The following is an 18,280-nucleotide window of genomic DNA, read 5'->3' on the forward strand; positions in this document are numbered from 1 at the left end:
TTACAAAAATCAACGCATGTGAGCACTCAGGAAACCCCAGCTTAGGCATGCCATTGGTTCCTGTACGAGGAAAAGAAACCGGATTTGAATCCATGCCCATCCAAAGCCCACACTCCCCAGACATATGAGGAGGGGCAGAATGAGTTTCCTCTAGGTCTCAAGAAAGGAGGACAGGACAGACAAGAAGCCAGCAGGTGAGTGGCATTTACAGGGCAGGCAATGACTGGCCTCCCTCTGTGTCTCACCCATTTGCATGTTTCCACCGGCCCTGTAAATCGGCACACAAAAACACACAGGCAGAGCCAGGCATGACTGGGCTTGTCAGTTTGGGGGTCTCTCATTCCTTGAACCCCACCAGAGAATGAGAAAGAATGAGATGTGTGAGAGTCTGCACCAAGCAGATCGGTGCGGGGAAATCTGTGCAGGAAACAACTCATGGTGCTTTTCTGTGGCTTTGTTTGAAAAACTCCAGTCAGGGACCTCCCTGGACTGAGTCTACCAAGTCGATCACAGTCCTCGGGGGAGGACTTGTCCTGGAGGAGATGGGAATGGAGGGTGGGCTGGGGGTAAGGGGAGGGGGTGGGAGGGGGGAGAATAGGGGAACCCATGGCTGATATGTAGAACTGAATGGTATTGTAAAATAAAAAATATATATCACAAAAAAAAAAAAAAAAAAAAAAAAAAAAAAAAAGAAAAACTCCAGTCAGCGCTGTGCCCTGAGGCATGAGGTAAGTGAGTTTTAATGTCATCTGTGTCGGAAGGGCCCCAGCTTCCCCCTTGAAAAAGGCCCACCGTGCATGCACAACAAAAAGAAATGGTGGCCAGTGAGTGTTCTTCCTGGAGGAGGGGAGCACTTACTTCCTGTCCTTGAGGGTCCCAGCCAACCACTGGGGCACTGTAGGAAAAAGCATGACTTAGACCCTAGACTGGAGTCAGGCCCTTCTGATTCCTATACAAAGGCAAAGTGTCTGCCCCAGGCATCTCCGCCAGTGCCCTGGCAGGCCTGAGGTAGCCAGCCCTGCGGTTTCTTTCCATCAGTCCTGAGCCAGGCACATGACCAGACAGCGCTCCCACCCCACCCACCCAGAGCTTACTGACCTCAGACTACCAGTCAGACTGGGGTCTCTACTCAGACCACAATTACATGATTCTGCCAGGTGACTGACCCTCCCAGGCCCACACCTTAGCCTGTTGACTGTGCCTGGCCAGAGTGGCCCCAGTCTTATCCATATGACACTCCCTTTAAAATGTCAATCAAATAGCCACCAGGTTCGCTGACTCCTGCCCTCTCTATGGAACCACAGTCAGGATGACTGACCCCATCCGGGGTGACCTCTTAGCCAGGTGTGACCAGTCACACAAATCTCTAGTCAGCCCAGCCCTGGATCTCTAAACCAGGGCCCGTTCAACTCCCATCTCTCAGAGAACAGGTCTCACCTCCTCCCCTGCTTTCCCAAAGATAGGAACAGCCAGTTAGTTCCTCCGGCTAGGGCTACAGCACCACCACAAGGGGGCGCCAGTTACCACCATGACCAACGTGCACGAGGAACTCGCATTTAGAAAGTAGCGTTTGTTATTCTTATCTTACAGATGGCTAGTGTGTGATGCTCAGAGACGAGCAGGGGCCACACAGAAGCAATGTGCAGAAGACACAAATTAAACCTCCCGTCTCTATCCAAGGAGAGTAGACACAGACAAAATGAGACCCCATCTGGTTTCACACACAAGGCATGTCTCCCAAGACAATGCAGTGCAGGATGACCAGTGATGGCCACTATGAGAGACATAAGAATGATTAAGGGCACGGGGCAGACTTCATTGATAGAGGAGCTTTGCCTAGCATGTGTGAGGCCCTGGGATTGATCCCCAACATGGGGAGGGGGGCTGGGAAGGAAAAGGAATTCTTTCTTGCTCTAGGGAGGGGAGGCTTCCCACCTGAGCAAAGGTAAAGAAATAAAAGCTAAGAAGGGCCAAGGTTATGAGGTGGGGAAAGGGCCCATAAAGAAAAGAAAAGGGGTGTCGGCACATGGAAGCTACATCTGAGCTGAGCCTAGACCCACAGGCGGGAAGGGAGGAAGGACGGTACCTGGGTTTGTCCCCTGCACAGGGAGGAGCCCAGGCTGGCTGACATGATGGGAAGCTGGAGGCTGAGGCCAGTTCTTAAAAAGCCTTGGATGCCAGGGTAAGGAGTGGAACCTCATTATTTTTATCTGGGGAGCCATAGGAGGTGTTGGAGCAGAGAATGCCTGGATTCTGATGGTCCAAGCAGGTGTCTTTTCCAGAATGCAACAGGGTCAGGCAGGGACTAGAGACCAGGCTACCAAATGGTCTGGAGCCTGGTGTCAGATTGGCAAGAAAGGAGACCAGAAGTCTCATCCTAGATACAAACAGCACACACTCCAGTCAAGAGAGTGTGTACATGCATGTGCATGGGCACGGGCACAAACACACACACACACACACACACACACACATTCTCTTTCCCCAATTCTAAAAGTTAGGCTGGGGACAGTGAGCGAAGACGAGATCCTTCTTTGGGTACCTCATCTCCGTAGAGAGCTCTCAGAGAGGATGGGTTGAATCAATGCAGGACCCCAGTGCTCCCCCAGCCTCAGCTCCAACTGGCCCAGCAACATTCCTTTGCTAATCTCCCCAATCTGGCCGGGCGGTTGCCTGAGCAACCGTCAACCACAATTTGGGAAGAAGGGGGATGGCTTATCCACATCCGGCAGGCATGCTCTGGGCCTAATGATGTCAGGGACCAGCAACCTCTGAAGGGGCCTGGGAGGGGTCCCCCCAGGGGTCTCCCTCTCCCTGCCTCTCTCTCTACCCCGTGTGTGTGTGTGTGTGTGTGTGTGTGTGTGTGTGTGTGTGTGTGTGTGTGTGTGTTTACCTAGCTGTGGGCCTGACAGGACCACTGGTACAAAAACACTCAACTACAGAAGAGGGAATCTGCATCTTAGTCCAGCTGTGTGGCGGGGTCCCTTCATGACTTGGGGCATGTGACTTGCCTTCTCTGACTACAGTCAGGAGGACCTCTCAAACTAACTATGCCAACCAGGGTGACCTCTTAGACAGCATGACCCCCTCTCACTGATCTCGGGCCAGCCCCAGCCCTGGGTCTCTAGGCCAGGCCCAGTTCAGCTCCTCAACTGTGAAATGGAAGCAGGGGTTACGACCCTGATTTCATTTGTGTGAGTTTACAAAGGCCAAGTGTGGTCGCTCACTCCTCCGATGCCAGTACTTGAGAGATGGAAGAATAGGCATGAGGATTGGGAGTTTGGGGTCATCCTCGGGTACATAAATGAGTTTCTGGGCCAGCCTGGGCTACATGAGACCCTATCTCAAATAAACCAATAGTAATAGTAATAACAATAAGAACAATAACTGTAGGTGTCCTCAGGGGAAGGTGTGCATAGGAGGGCACCAGTGTCTACCAGCGTGGGGCTCTCAGAAATACTGTGAAGTTGGTTCATGGAACAGCGTGGGGCTCTCGGAAATACTGTGAAGTTGGTTCATGGAACATGCCTATGAGCAGAAACACACAGGCGCATTCTGCAGTGGGCATGAGCTTAGGGGAGGTGGATCTTTGTACAGGGCAGGAAGAGGGGTGTGCGTGCGTGCGTGCGTGCGTGCGTGCGTGCGTGCGTGCGTGCGTGTGTGTGTGTGTGTGTGTGTGTGTGATGCACAAGCCTGTCCTCCTCTAGCCAGGACAGACAAGGCCTGTGCTCTGGGCTTACTGCACCTGCAGCCCTGTGTTTTCCGAAGACCCTGCGTAAACAGAGCTTGTTTGCAATGAGATTCTCTTTCTCTCTGTTTTGTCAACAAAACGTCCAGTTCCCAAGGGTAGCCCCAGAAGAAACAAAACTTCTCTAGACAGATGGCAAATTCAGTCTGGAACCTCACCCTGCCAGGCCCAACCCAACCATAGCCTAGGGACTCCATAGACAGCCCCAGCAACAACGCCAGCCTGGTCACCGACCCTCCCTCTTCTAAGCTACTGAACTCAACCCTGGACACTCTAGCCCTACTCAGGCCTGCTTAGCTCTCACCTCCTCCCTTCCTGAAGTCAGGGGCTAGCTCTGATGCCTTTGAACCCCATCCCCAAGCCTTGTATATAGCAGATGGTCAACTGTGCCCAGACTTATTAACACCAAGATCCTAGCTGGTCTAACCTCGACCTTAGCTGCACTAAGCCAATGATGTGACTACGGCCTAGCCCTAGGCTAACATATCCAAGCTGAGGTCAGGAATCCCAGACCTGACCACCAGAGCCCTGAGTAACTGATAAGAAGCACAGTAGGGCTGGCAGTAGAATACCCATCTAACCACACAGAGTTCAGCAACCAGGGAGACCACCCAGGGCTGGCCACAGGCTGAGAAAGCTGGAACCACCTAAGGAGGCAACAGAGAGCCTAGCAATGCCAACATCCTGCCATCTCCCCCGAGTATGAGAGGAAGCCAGCTGCAGCTGAGGAACTCACAGCAGACCCTTTCCCATCTCTAAGGCCAACACTGACTATGAATTCTAGAGTCGACGAGAGGGCTGCTCTATTGGCACTCCGGGGCTGAATACCATATATCCGTTAAAAAAAAAAAAAAAAAGACTATGAAGCAGGGTCTCACTGTGTGGAAGTACAGCGGGCAGAACACAGATCCTCGGCAGGGCACATGCCCTGCACCACAGCCACATAAAGACAGTGCAGGCTAGAACAGCGCAGGTGTGCACAGGCTCCAGGGAGAGGGAGGGCCGTGTGCTGCCGTGATGGGGTGTGCTGAAGACATAGCACAATGGACAGACTCCCACAATCCTGGGCAAGGCTGCAAAGCACACAGCACTGACATCCACTAGGCATGGAAGAGCCGGTCAGGGCTGTGCAGCGGGGAACCACAATCATCTTGCGTATACGTGGTATATATATACCACATCTTGGGTATATATATACACCAGATGGGGGGTGTGGCAGAGGGGAAGGTGGGAGGCTCCAGCCTTCCTTCTGCTCCAGACACCAGCATAGGACCTGGTACAGAACACGAGCCTCCTCGCAGAAAGGGTCTGCTGTAGCATGAATCCTAATTAGTCTTAATAAAAACCCAGAGCCGGATATCAGGGGTAACAGTTGAAAATCAGAGAGACAAAAGAGCAAGCCACAGCCACCTCTCACCTCACCAACTCCTCAGCCTTAAAGGACTGAGCTCCTGTCTCCTCCTGCCTTATTTTCCTTTTCTCTGCCCAGCCATATCACTTCCTGTCTCAACTCTCTAGTGTTGGAATTAAAGGTGTGTGTGTCTCCCAAGTACTGGGAGCAAAGGCATGAGATGCCGAGTTATTAAAGGTGTGTGGCACCACTGCCTGGCCCCTAGTGGCTGGCTTTGCCCTCTGATCTTCAAGCAAGCTTTATTTGTTAGATCATACCCAAAACATCACCACAGTCTGCCCAGCCCAGGCATAAGGGATGTCACAGAGGATGATGCAGGAAGGAAAGGAAGGAACACCGTACAGAACTAAGCACCAGGGATGGCAACCTAACCCTGAACAGAAACTGAATGTGGTCCTCAGGAGTAGGGTATGTGCAGACTCCAGGGATGGGTGTGAGGTGGCACAAAACTGAAGCACCATGATGATGCCCCGTGGAACGATGGATTTGGTTCCAAGGGTTCTGGGTCTGGAAGCTCAGCGGAGCGCGCACAACCTGGCAGGAAGCCATTTCCTCTCAATGGAAACACCTCCTTTTGGAGGGAGAAGAGAGGAGACAGTCACGCAACTTAACAGGCTCCAGAAGCTTGGGAAGTTACAGGATTCCCGAGACCTGCTCTGAGGTTATATAAGCAGTAACAGCTCCTGGAGAGAGAAGACTCTCTGCAAGCTGCCAGGGATGAGGCTTTCAGGAGAAATTCCTCATGCTGGGGTGGGCTTTTCCTCAATGCAGCTGCCTTTCGAGGTACCGGTGTTTCTGCAAGGAACCCCATTAAACTCCTCGATGCACCAAGCTAGACATGGGTGGAATTGTTTCTTTGGTCTGTGGCGTGAATACGCGTTTGTTTGCATCTCCCCAGGAAAAGTCACGCAACACAACCCTACAGAGAACAGATGCATAACAAGGTTGACTCTCTGGGTGGCAGTCCTGTGCGGCTCAGAGGTGATGCAAAACTCAAGCTGCCCCCAAGTCCAGCAAAAAGCGCCCGAGTTATGTGCAAGATGATGCAGAGAGGCACTACACTGAGGATGCACAGAGATGTGACCCCTCCCACCGCTCACCACAGAAAGCTATCCACAGCCGGATACCCCGACACCTCCACTGTAATTCACTCAGGGAAATGCTGAGAGGCCACAGAGGCAGCTTCTGGGCAGCTGTGGTGAGGGCAGTGGGGAGGCTGGGCTGCTAGACATAGCCAGAGAGGTACAGTGGAGAAGGTGGGACAATGAGGCGATGTAGACTGTGTTCCTGAAACGTGATGCCCGTGCGCAGAGGAGCTGTCCTTCGAAACAGCAAGGTCCACATGACCAGGGCAGTGCAGATGCCCACTGCAAAAATGCAGTGCACCACATGCCAACATCCAGTGTAATGGCAGTAGGCCGTGTGTTGGCAGTGAGCAGCCACGTGAGCTGGTGAGCCCAAAGACCAGGTTGTGTTGTCACATCTGATGCAACAGACTGCTGTACAGCGTAAACATGCAGAGTGGCTATAGAAAGCCGTGCGCCCATCTCGGGTGTCATGCTGTGTGACGGTTCTCCACCCAGACACCCAGAAAGAGCCACCCTCCCAGTGTAACCCTGGTATCCAGCAGAGTAGCAAGTGCCACACCGTGGAAGAGAGCCACAAGAAAGTGCAGGGCAGGACAGCTGTAGGATGGAGGCTGTGATCAGGGCGCTGCAAAAATGGAGGACACAGAGACTCTGGAAAAGCCCCACATCGCCGTAGCCCAGCATTCGTGCAGTAGAACAGCACAGGCTGAGTCATAGGGCAGTACAGGACACCAGGTCCGGAAACCCAGACTGCACTCCTATGAGAAGACCAGGGCTGAGATACAGTGCCTCTGTCTACTGCGAGGCAGGCATAGGTTCATCGTGAAGGTGCTGTGGGGAGCACTGTAGAAGTCTCTTGAGGCTACCCTGGTGGGGAGTCACTGAGCCTCCCGGAAAACCCAGTACCTCCAGTTCTGCCAGGCTGGACTGCTGTCAGATGGAGGCTGAGCCTGCCTCCATTGCTCTGTGGGCTTCTGCCCACCATCACTCTCGCCCTCCAGCATCTCCCAGTGACTCTGCAAGGGCACAGGATGAAGGCACTGGCACCCATAGGGCAGGCACTGCCAAACTCAGCCACTATCCAGGTATTCTGTCTGACCAGGACCTTGGAGTACTGGCAGGCAAACAATGGGTTTGGATTCTACTGAAAACCTTTTGGACGATTATAGTGCATCCTCTGGCCCCCGGCCCAGGGTAGGGCAGGACAGGAGAGACAGAGGGAGGAGCCTGGCATGGGATGTGGGATGAACAGGAGGCAGAGGGGGGAGAAGAGCCTGCCCCAACAAGCCTGGATCCTCACTCCTCCCCCATCCACCACCAACATCGCCTCTCCCCAGGCCTGGACTTCACCAGGAGCCAAGGACAAACTTTTCTGAGCACGTGGAAGGCCTGCAAACACACACACACACATACACACACACACACTTGAGAATAATTCACACTTACAGGGTGCTCACTATGTATCAGGATGTGTTCTAGACTAAACATGTCCAAATATAAAAGACATCACATCATCATCCTGGGCACTATATAACATCTCCCAAGTGGAATCACTCAAAGGACCAGAGAGATCATTACCACCCAGATGTCACACAGTGAGAAACAGTGGAAAATAGAATGAGAATTCAGATGGTGTGGTCTCAGAGCCCATGTTCCCATCCATGACATTCTAGGCGCAAACACACATTTGTACACATGCACAACATGACAAGAAGGATACACACTCGTGTTGTGAAATAATCTTTTTATATTTGTATAAGATGTATAAGATGTATCACTCCAATTGGTTTAATAAAAGGCTGAATGGCCAATGGCTAGGCAGGATTTCCAGGTGCAGAGGATGCTGGGAAGAAGAAAGGTGGAGATGCCAGGAGACATCTCCAAGGTGCTGCAGAGCAAGCAGCAGGGGCATTACAAAGTAAAGGTAACTGAGCTACATAAAAGAACATAGATTAAAAGAGATGGGTTCATTTAAACTAATTTAAACCAGTCAGAAACAAGCCTAAGCTATCGGCCAAGCTTTCATAATTAATGATAACTCTCCGTGTCGTGATTTAAGAGCTGGCTGGTGGGACAAAGACTCGCTACACACTGGCATAAACATGCACACATGCTCATGCTAAACAACATGCATCCCATTCTCTCAGTTGACACTCGCCCATCTCCAGATAGGCTTCTGTCACCTCTCAGTTGTCACCACATATCCCGCAGCTGTCCCTCATCTGCCTATCTGCATCCCCCAGCCACCCCTCAACCTAGTCATTCCTCCACCACCACCTGCCTCGCTGCCAGCTGTCCCATTCTCACATATATCGCCATCACCAGCTACCTCCCCCCAGCTGCACTCTCAGCCCCAGACCTGTCCCTCTAGCCTTGACTGAGGTCCTACCTGTAGTACCCCCAAGGCTGTGTCCCACTATTCCATCTCAATTCTTTCTCTAGCTTCTGCCTTCAACTCTTGGCAACAGTGCCCCAACCCGCCCCCACCTCAACTGCCTTTCTCTTGTCCCCTTTGGGTCCAATTCTAAGTCCTGGGCTTTGTGTGGTGGGAATCTATTCAAGACCCACCCCACCCCACCCCCAGAGCCACACAGGCACAGCTTCTTCAGACTTGGCACCACAGGGGTGCCCCACCATTTACCATGCTGCAGGCCACTTAAGGGAGCTTATCAGCCCTCCACACCCCAGGACCTCCCTTCACCACCCCCACCCCCCGCTAAACCTTCCCTGTAACATCGGAGGGTTCAAACCCATGCAAACACTCCATGAGCACCCACCGTACACCACTAAGGGAACCAGAGATGGCAAACACCCCGCTCCGCCCTCAGAGGGCTCCCAGCTGAAGAAGGGCAGCCTATGATCAAGCAAGCCTTACAAGTCCACCCCAACTGTCCGGTGGGGGCAGGGCAGCTTTACTGTGACAGGGACAACCAATGGAGCTAGAATGGAGGGAGAAGAGTCTTAGCAAAAGGCACAGAATGGGCAAAGGTAGAGACCTGTCAAAGGGCGCGGTGGACGCTAGGGGTCTGGATTACTAAGCAGATGGCTAGGAGCAGAGTTCAGGGCAAGGGACACAGAGGAGGCTCTTTCCTATAGAAAGAGCTGGTCAGGCCTGGCCTGGCCTGCCATGTTAGGGTTGCGGTTTAGCCCCGGGAGCTGAGGAGACTGGAGGCAAAGGAGTGGCAGCAAGCACTCACAAAGGGCCCTTTGGTGACAGGGCGGAGGAGAAGCTACGGTGACAGGCAGGATGTGATGGAGGTCGTGGCAGGGAGGGGGAGCGTATGGGGCTGTTTCTCCGTCCACACCAGCTCCACTCTCTGCAGAGCCCAGGCCACACTAAAGCTCTGCCGGCTTGTCCTTTGAGAGCAGAGGTTCTCAGCCTTCCTGATGCCACAACCCTTTAATACAATTCCTCGTGCTGTGGTGACCTCCAAGCATAAAATTACTTTGTTGCTACTTCATAATTTGTAGTTTTGCTACTGTTACGAATTGTAATGCCAATATCTGATATGTAGGATATCTGATCTGCGACAACCAAAGGGGTCTCAACCCATAGGCTGAGAACCACTGTTTCAGACAAACACAGTCCACAGAACATTCTACAAGTGCCGGGAGGTCCTCTACTTGTCGATATGCTGATAACTACTAGCAGTGTGTAAGAGCTGAGGGCTGGAGACTTGGCTAGTGCAACTGATGAACTAAATTAGTATTTTAATTAATTGCACCTAATTTAAACTGAAGGGCCACATGTGAGTAAGAAGCCACCCCTGCAAGCAAAGAGCCTGGCCATCACTATGGAAGCTTCTACTGGATACGGCAATCTGGACCGATGCCCATGGGCCCACAGAACCTGGAGGCACCAGCCTGCAGATCAGAGCCATTGTACAATCCTCTGTACACCCCAATATTCTCACACCCTGAGATTGGTGCACCCACTCTGAGGCACCCAGAAACTCTGTACCATTCCAGGAATGAGATACTGGGGGATCCCCGGGTGGGGTGTCACGGCTGTTTCTTCCCAACTCCAAACTCAGATCTAGCCACAGCAAGGTGACCAGAAGGCCTGGCACCCTGACAGGCCATGCATGTGCCTTGTGCACCTGGCCCCTCCATGACACACACATGCATAAACACACATGCCCCACTCTGGCTGCCCAAGCCACGGGATCACACCTGTATACATCTGTCTACCTTCCCCCAACCCCTACAATGCTGGCCTCTCTTCTCTCCAGCTCAGAGACAGTCCCTCGGGATCCAGGAGGAAGACTGTGGCTTCCTCTACCCAGGCCACAGTCCATCTGTGACTGCGGACTGAAGGCATGTCTGCCTCACATGGGCTCTCCTCCCTCCTCCCTCCTCCCCATGTTCAGATTGACGGTTGAGACTCGCTGGACGCCTCGCCAACGGTTGTCCTGATCACAAAAGCCTGGGACTCCCTGGACTGGACAAGCTGAGCCAGCAGCTAGGGGTGGAGCCAGGGGAGGGGAGGGGAGAGGAGGCGGCACCAGGAGGCCGGGGGAGGGGCCCTCCTCCTTCAAGAGCTCTCTCCCTTCAGCCTCTGCCAGGGACTCAACCTCTTTAACTCACAGCTCCCAGATGACACTTTCTGGACATGGCCTTTTCACAACGTAACACCATCCACCAGCAGAATTTTCCAGAGTCTTACCAGAGCAAAAAAAAACCTCAGCCTTCAAGTCTACGTTCAGTGGAGCCACTGCGCCCCCATCTGGGCATCTCCAGCTCTGAATTTGACCCACTTGACTTCATTCATTCTTTTCTGCCTTTTTTTTTTTTTTTTTAAACTACAATGTTGGTTGCTCTAGCTAGCATGGGCAGCTCACTGTTGCAACTCAGGCTGACCTCAAAACTTGCCATCCATCCTCCTGCCTCAGCGTCCCCAGTACTTGGATTACAGGACTGAACCATATCCCCCAGCTTCATTCACACTCTTGGATATCACATCCATTTATTCAGACGAGGAGGCTGAGGCCTCGTGCCTGGCACCAAGTATTCAGCTCCACAGTGACTTTCCTTACAGAATTCCTGGTCTCGTAAGGGTGACAGGACTAAGAGATGGTAATTCCAATATCATATAAAAACCCAATCAACTCCTACCTCCTCTTTCCTAGGCTAGAACAGAGGAAAACCAAGGAAGGCTTTCAAGGGGGAAGTGATACCTCAGCAGAGAGACAAACTGGAGACTCACATTGGAAGGTGTGCAATCAGAGAGTCCTGGCGAGAAAGGAGGGTTTGTACAAGGTGCAGAGACGAGACGGTGGCCGGTGGGCACTTAGGGACTACTGGTAAATAAGGCTATCCAGAACACAAGATGGGGTGGGCCAGGTAGGCAGGGGCCAGAGCACTGACGGAGCCAAGGGAAAGACTTAACTCTGGAACTACGGAGGAGCTTTGAGGAGGATCTGAGGAGAGGTGTAAACCGTGCATTTTAGGAAGAACTCTGGCACAGTGGAAGGAAGAGGCTGCAGCCTCCCTGCGGGCGGAAGATGGCTGAGGAGGGAGAGAAGGGAGAAGTGGCAGAGGCATAGGATGGGACAGTTCAGGACACAAAGGGAAGCCCCCAAGCACCTCCTGCCACTCTGGTTGACCTAGCCGGGTGAGGAGGCCACCCTCCACACCCAGCTGGGGACAGCATGGAAGATAAGAGCATGCCTCCAGAAAACAGGGCACGGCCATGGACCTCCCCTGCCACCAGATACAGGCAGGAGGCAGCCCGGAGGTGTGGCGTAGGATCCAGGCCACCCTCCTGGCTTCCTGCCTAGCCCCCCTTTCAGCCCCAGAGAGAAATCTGGGCTGTCCTGACAAGCCCTCTGGAGACTTCTCCCTCATTCCTGCCGTCCACAACTCCAGTGACCAAAAAGACATATTGAGCCAGAGTGCCACAGGAAAAATTACTGGGCCAGGTTCGCACAGCTGAGACACTCTACACAGACCCCCACCTGGTGACTAGGGAGGTAGGCAGGGGACTAGATTCACTGTCTAGACTGCAGACAGGGGGCTGCCACCCTCCTTCTTCCCCAGGCTTCTGGATCATTCTATAATAGTAAAAGCTTCAAAGGTGCCAGGAGCTTCAGAAGTAAAGTGACTTACCCAAGGTCACATACACACAGCAAATAGCAGAGGCAAAATTTGAACCCATGTTCCCTTGACTTCAAATTAGCCTCCCGGGCTTTGCCACACCCCTCCAACCCATCTTCGGGTCTTCCCAACTAGAGGACTTTACATTCTACCAAGTATCACATGCGATCATTATTAACACCACGAAGCGGATGGGGAAACTGAGGCACAGGAATGAGAATAACCTGCAGTAGGTCTCCCAAACCTTAATCCTGACAGTCCACTGTCATGGCAATTGAGACCCAGGTGTGTTCTCAAATCAAGGTGATGCGGGTGGGGTGGGAGATCTCAGAATGGGGGAAGGTTAGAAGGTTTGAGGATGGTCTAAGAGGCAGGTTGCCTGGATCCCCCTCTCAGGTACCAGGAGGTCAAAACTGAAGCTGAGTAGCAAGGTCCCAGAGCTGCAGGGCAAGGCCAGGACAGCTTCGGGGAGCTACCCCTCCCCCGGAGTGGGGGGCGGGGCTGTGATCTAGATCCCCGGAGGCCAGCTGTCTGGGGCAGGCGGCCTGGAGTCTGTCGTCGTCCCCCCCGACCCCCCGCCCGAGGCGGCAACGCAAGTGACCGCCCTGCTTCCACCCGAGGCGGCTCCCCGCTACCCCACGCCGGGTGGCTGGAGCCATGGCAAGAGAAAGCCCTGGAAGAAGCACGCCCGCTGGAGGGGCCGGGGCCTGGGGTCCAGGCCTCAGGAAAGGACTGTGGGCCACGCACATACACAAGCACACCGACACACCTTCCACACAGCACACGATGCGATGCGCTCGCGAACGCACAGACACGGGCGCTGGACATACACATTCAGACAGGCGAAAGCACACACACACGCGTGCGCGCACACAAACACACACACACACACACACACACACACACACACACACGAGCGCGCGCCCACACACACACACACACCCTCCAAAGGACGCCAGACTCCAAAGCACACACAAGTGTGCGATCACACCTCAGGTCAAGCGGGAGCCCCACGCACACATTCACACACACGTCCGCACGCGCGGACCCGGCTGGCCGGGAGGCCGCACAAAGTTGCAAAGCAGACGTAGGCAGCGTCCCCGGGGACCGCGGCGTTCCCGGCGCCTCTGGCGAGCCACGATGGGGAGGCCGTCCCGCGGCCTCCAGCCAGGCCCTGAGGGGGCCCCGACGCCGCAGCCCCGCCCGCACCCGGGTGCGCCCCGCGGTCCTCCCCACCCGGGCGCCCCGCGGCCCTGGCGCCGCCTCGGATCAGCAGCCAGCCAGCGCCGCGCGGAACTTGCGAAACAACAAACGGCCCGAAATGTCGGAGTCGGAGGCCACGGCCGCGTCTCTACCCCCTCCTTCCCTGGCCAGCCGCAGGGCCGCCCCAGCCTCCGAGGGACGCTGCCGCGACAACTTGTTCCGGCCGGGTGCGCCACGCACGCGCGCGCGCGCGATCATACACACACTCACACATGCACACACACCCTCGGCTCCCGGCCACACTCGACCACGGCCCAGGAGCGCCCCACGCTCGCAGTATTCCTAGCCACGCAGCCAACGGGCACCGACACACTCACATCTACTCCAGACAAGCTCCCCCACACGCATTCTCCGGACCCACACAGCACCGCACACCCCAAACGCTCCCACAGGGACACTCGTGGACACAGCGCACAGACACACAGGTTCAGATCCGTTCCCACGCCTGCACACATACACACACCACACACGCACTCCCGGGGCCCACAATCGAGCAAGATCCACAGAACCCTTGCAGCACACGCATAAAACAAACACGCGGGTTCTCGAACGCACCAGCAACAGCACTCCCGCCTGGGGAATACAAAAAAGCCAACAAATGCAACACAGTGTCAGACGCAACTCCAGCCAAGCTACGGAAACTCAAATATACAACCCACTTGGCAGCACCGACAGACACCGGCAGACACGAGCTAGAGCACACCCGGTGCCCCACGCAGGCAACACGCACGCCAGCACACTCGCAGCCGCGGTATACAAGCAACCTCAGCTTGCACACAAACTACGGACACCGCGGTCACAGACCTTCGGAGCATACGACCGAGCATCCCGCACTCCGACACGCGCGACGAGCCATCCCCGGCCCCTGGTGCTCGCGGGATGAGCTCGGAGGGACCCCGCGCGCTTACCTGCGGGAGTCTCGGTCTCCGGCGCGCAGAACTGGAAGGTGAGCGCCAGGACCAGAGCCTGAGCACGGGCCATGGCTGGGGCGCCGCCGCCTGGGTCCTAGGGACCCGCTGCTAGGAAGGCGACGCCACCGGAGCCGAGCCTGAGCCCAAGGCGAGCGGGAGCCGTAGCGGAGCAGCGCCGCGCGGAGCGGGACTGGCGCCGAGTCCAGAGCGGGAGCCCGAGCGAGCGGGGCGCTGACGTCAGGCCCCCGGGCACGAGTTCCGCGGTCTCGAGGCGTCCCCTGCTGGCGGTGGCGCGCGCTGCGGCCGGGGTCCCTGGGCCCGCTGGCCCCGGCGCGCCCTTCCCCCACTCCTGCACCCCGTCGAGAAGACCCATCGGCCGGTGCCAGAATTCACATGAGCATTCTCAGACAGCACATTTGGTGCCCTCGGCTGGGACTGTGATCCAGGGACACTTGGCTCCTCTGTCCCCTCCATTGTTTAACTTCTTTCTACCTTGGCCCTTCCGAATACACATTCCCATCTCCCTCCAGTGACAGAGCACTCCTCAACCTACCAAAAAACGTTGTTGGGCCTTTAGAATTCTGGCTTTTACTTTCACTAACACGAAATTCACCTCTCCCATTAACTCCCGTGTCTCCTTCAATAGCCTCTGGCTACTCGGGGTAAATAAATTTGGAACTCTGCCCAACACAACTACCAGCAAGCTAGTTGTCAGTGGCTAGGTAAGACCAGGCACCATGTAAGTGCCTCTCCCGCTGGGACTCTGTTAATCTTCACCATTGCCCTAGGAGACACAGACCACCGTAATCCCGCTACACAGTTGAGAAAATTGAGATTATAGAGAGTGGCTTTTCCATGATTATGCATCAGTATGAGGCAACACCAAGATCAGAATCAAAGTTGTCTGGCTTGAACAGTGTAAGAGACAGCCTCACATCTGGAAACCCATTCTTTCTCAAATACTGAACAGATACAGAGTCATTGGTTCAATGATTGTTCTAGGTCATGGAGGAGATATAAAAAACAGACCAAAAAAAAAAAAATCTGGGAGCTGGAGAGATGGTTCAGTGGTTAGGAGCACATTCTGCTCTTGCAGAGGACCCAAGATGGATTCCCAGCACCTTGTCCAGTTGTTCAGCTGCCTGTAACTGCAGCTCCAGGGTATCTGATCACTTTTGGCCTTGTAGGGCACTGCACTCTCATGCACATAGGCACACATATAATTTAAAATTAAAACATAAATTTTTAAAAAGCCCTCCCCCCTCATGAAGCTTACATTCAGGGAGGAATCAGGAAGAGAGGAAGGAGAGTTGTGGGGGTGATGGTAAGTGAACTAACAGTGGGGGAAGAGGGTTGCTACAGTTCTAAACAGACCACCTGCTATTTGATGGATTTGGTATTTATCACCATCTTGAGAAGCCTGTCCCTCAGGGCCTGGTATCTGGCATGCTCAATAAACAATGAATGGGTGGGTAACTGACAAATGGTTCTAGACATGGTCCTTGCTTTCATGAAGACTTCATGAAACTTCTGTTCCAGCAGGGGGTGGTGCAGCAAATATAAATAGATGTAACTGCAATCTGAGACAGGCACCCTCGAGGAAATGGAGCTCTACAGCAAGGGACACTGGGGAAGGGGGTCCTGCTTTAGATAACCTGATCCAAGGGGCCTTTGCTGAGGAAGTGGCTTGATGTCACAGGATCTGAGACCTCAAGCAGACCAATGGGAAGGAACACTTCAGCCAGAGGAGCTAGCCTGGGCAAAGACAGGCTGGGGGTCGACGGAGATTAGGGAGGCTGGAATGGAATGGTGGGGCAGAGGCAGGTGCAGCTGGAGAAGTTGCCAGGGCCTGCAGACCATACAGGAAGGGGAAGAAGGAAGAAGTTATAGGTTAAACCCTAGGAAAATGATAAACCACTGATGTGAAACGTGGAAGAGTCTTGAGTTCTGATTTCTTATTATTTTTATTTCCCCAACAACTGAAGACAGGGACACTGAATGGGTGTATTTAAGTACACATCCTGACGAGTGTAAACCCTCCCTGTTCCCTGCCTCTTCCCCCAGCTGGCTCACACTGTAGCTGGCACACTGAGACTCTGCCCTGAGGCTAGAAAGGGAAGAACTGAGTGTTCTTGGGCTCCTGGACTCCTCTCTTGTAACTGCTGCTGGACTCCAGGCTGAGACAGGGGAGGGGACAAAGACCCAAAGCTGGCGAGGACCAGAGCATTAAATGGAGAGTCATGGAGAGACAGAGGCAGGAGGGGAAAAGTGAAAGCAAGATAGAAATACATGCTGAAACAGAAGAGGGATCAGGCAACCAGACTGCAGGGGGAATAGAACTTTTCTTTTTTTTTTTTTTTTTTTTTTTGTAATCTCCAGTTTTGAGGTATGGAAACTAAGACTCAGAAAGCACAAGGTGTTTGCCCAAGGTCACACAGTCAGTCCATGAAGGTGTCAGGACTCAAACTCCAATTTGATAGACTTGCTCCTTGGTCAGGGAACAGCATCAGTAACTATGGTGAATAGAGAGTGCCAGAGCTAGCAACAGGTGGGCAGATGAAGAGAACATTCCCCTTTGCTTTAAAAAAGGGCCACAAACTTCAAAAATCCTTGAGAGATGAAGAAAGACCCTGGCTTAGAGTGACTGCCCCAAATCTAAGGAGAAGGATAGGGTACCACAGTCTGTGCCAGGTCAAGAAGAAATTCAATTACCTACAACTCATGGAATATTTATGACGCCTATCCTGTGCTAGGTCACCTGTTGAGTGCTTGTGTCATGGAGATGAACCAAACAAGGCCCTGCTCTTAGTGGAGGGGGAAGTGGGCATATAAGTAACTATGAGATAGTATCCTAAAGGCCATAGCATTAGCCCAGAGAAAAGACAAAGGCATTGGGGTTAACTAAATAAAACAATATCTGAACCTGGAATTCTCCTGGCAGTTTAGACAGGAAAATTCATGGCAGGCAGTTGCAACCTGAATAAAAGTATAAGACAAGGAAGAGCTGGCAAAATGGGGGTCCTGTGGAGTCGGGTCACAGGCTTTGTACAATCTAAGAGAAGAACATAAAGCAGGAATGATAGGTGGGCCTCAAAGCACATATTGTCTTGAATGCAAAGTTATGGGCACAGGCTTGAACCCCTTCATAAGGGGTTCTCAAACTGTGTCCCTGGGTGAACCCAGAGGGCCTAGACCAAAAGTGAAGGTTTATAAGGATGTCCAGGGAGATAAAGCCCAGCCTCAAGGAGGAAGACTTGCTTCTGATTCTCCAGGCTTCTCTAGTTGGCTGACCGGGGACTGGGGGTGGGGCGGGGTAATAAAAACAGCTCAACGTCACTTAGAGGGTCCTACGGCAGAGAAAGCTTATGAACTTCCTGGCAGAAGTACACCTACCTGTCACTGTGAAAACGGGTAAGCAGGAATGGGTGTTGTGTTCACGTGTGTGCACACGTGCACAGACGTAACTGTGGGACCAGGCTATTCTCCCACCGGGAGACATGAGCTTTCCCTAATAAAGTGCAGACAGTTATTGAGCAAGTACTTGAGCCAAGCCTTAGTGCTTTATATGTGATAGTTCTCACTTTATCTGCAAAACATAACCCTGTAATAGTTTTTGAATGTTCCCATGTGCCAGGCAATTTGCTAGGTGCTTCGAGGGACATTATCTCCTTCGATCTTCAAGACAACCTTGAGACTATTGGCCTCTCAATTTGTTGTTGTTGTTGTTTCTTTGCCTTGTTAGAGATCAAACCCAGGGCCTCAC

At 53.4% G+C, this 18,280-nt stretch overlaps 1 protein-coding gene across 7 annotated transcripts in view; it reads right to left on the bottom strand.

Annotated features, from left to right (window-relative positions):
- Positions 1-14,712, bottom strand: part of Ptpru (protein tyrosine phosphatase receptor type U) — a 76,241-nt gene extending 61,529 nt beyond the window's left edge. For all 7 annotated transcript variants that reach the window (XM_015994446.3, XM_006975566.4, XM_015994445.3 and 4 more), the window contains exon 1: positions 14,515-14,712. In XM_015994446.3, the coding sequence (XP_015849932.2) occupies positions 14,515-14,587 (73 nt within the window). In that variant the 5' untranslated portion in view covers positions 14,588-14,712. The remainder of the gene's footprint in view (positions 1-14,514) is intronic.
- Between the last annotated feature and the right edge of the window lie 3,568 nt (positions 14,713-18,280).

This window comes from Peromyscus maniculatus, chromosome 2 (assembly GCF_049852395.1).
Source record: "Peromyscus maniculatus bairdii isolate BWxNUB_F1_BW_parent chromosome 2, HU_Pman_BW_mat_3.1, whole genome shotgun sequence".
NCBI classification, from domain to species: Eukaryota; Metazoa; Chordata; class Mammalia; order Rodentia; family Cricetidae; genus Peromyscus; species Peromyscus maniculatus.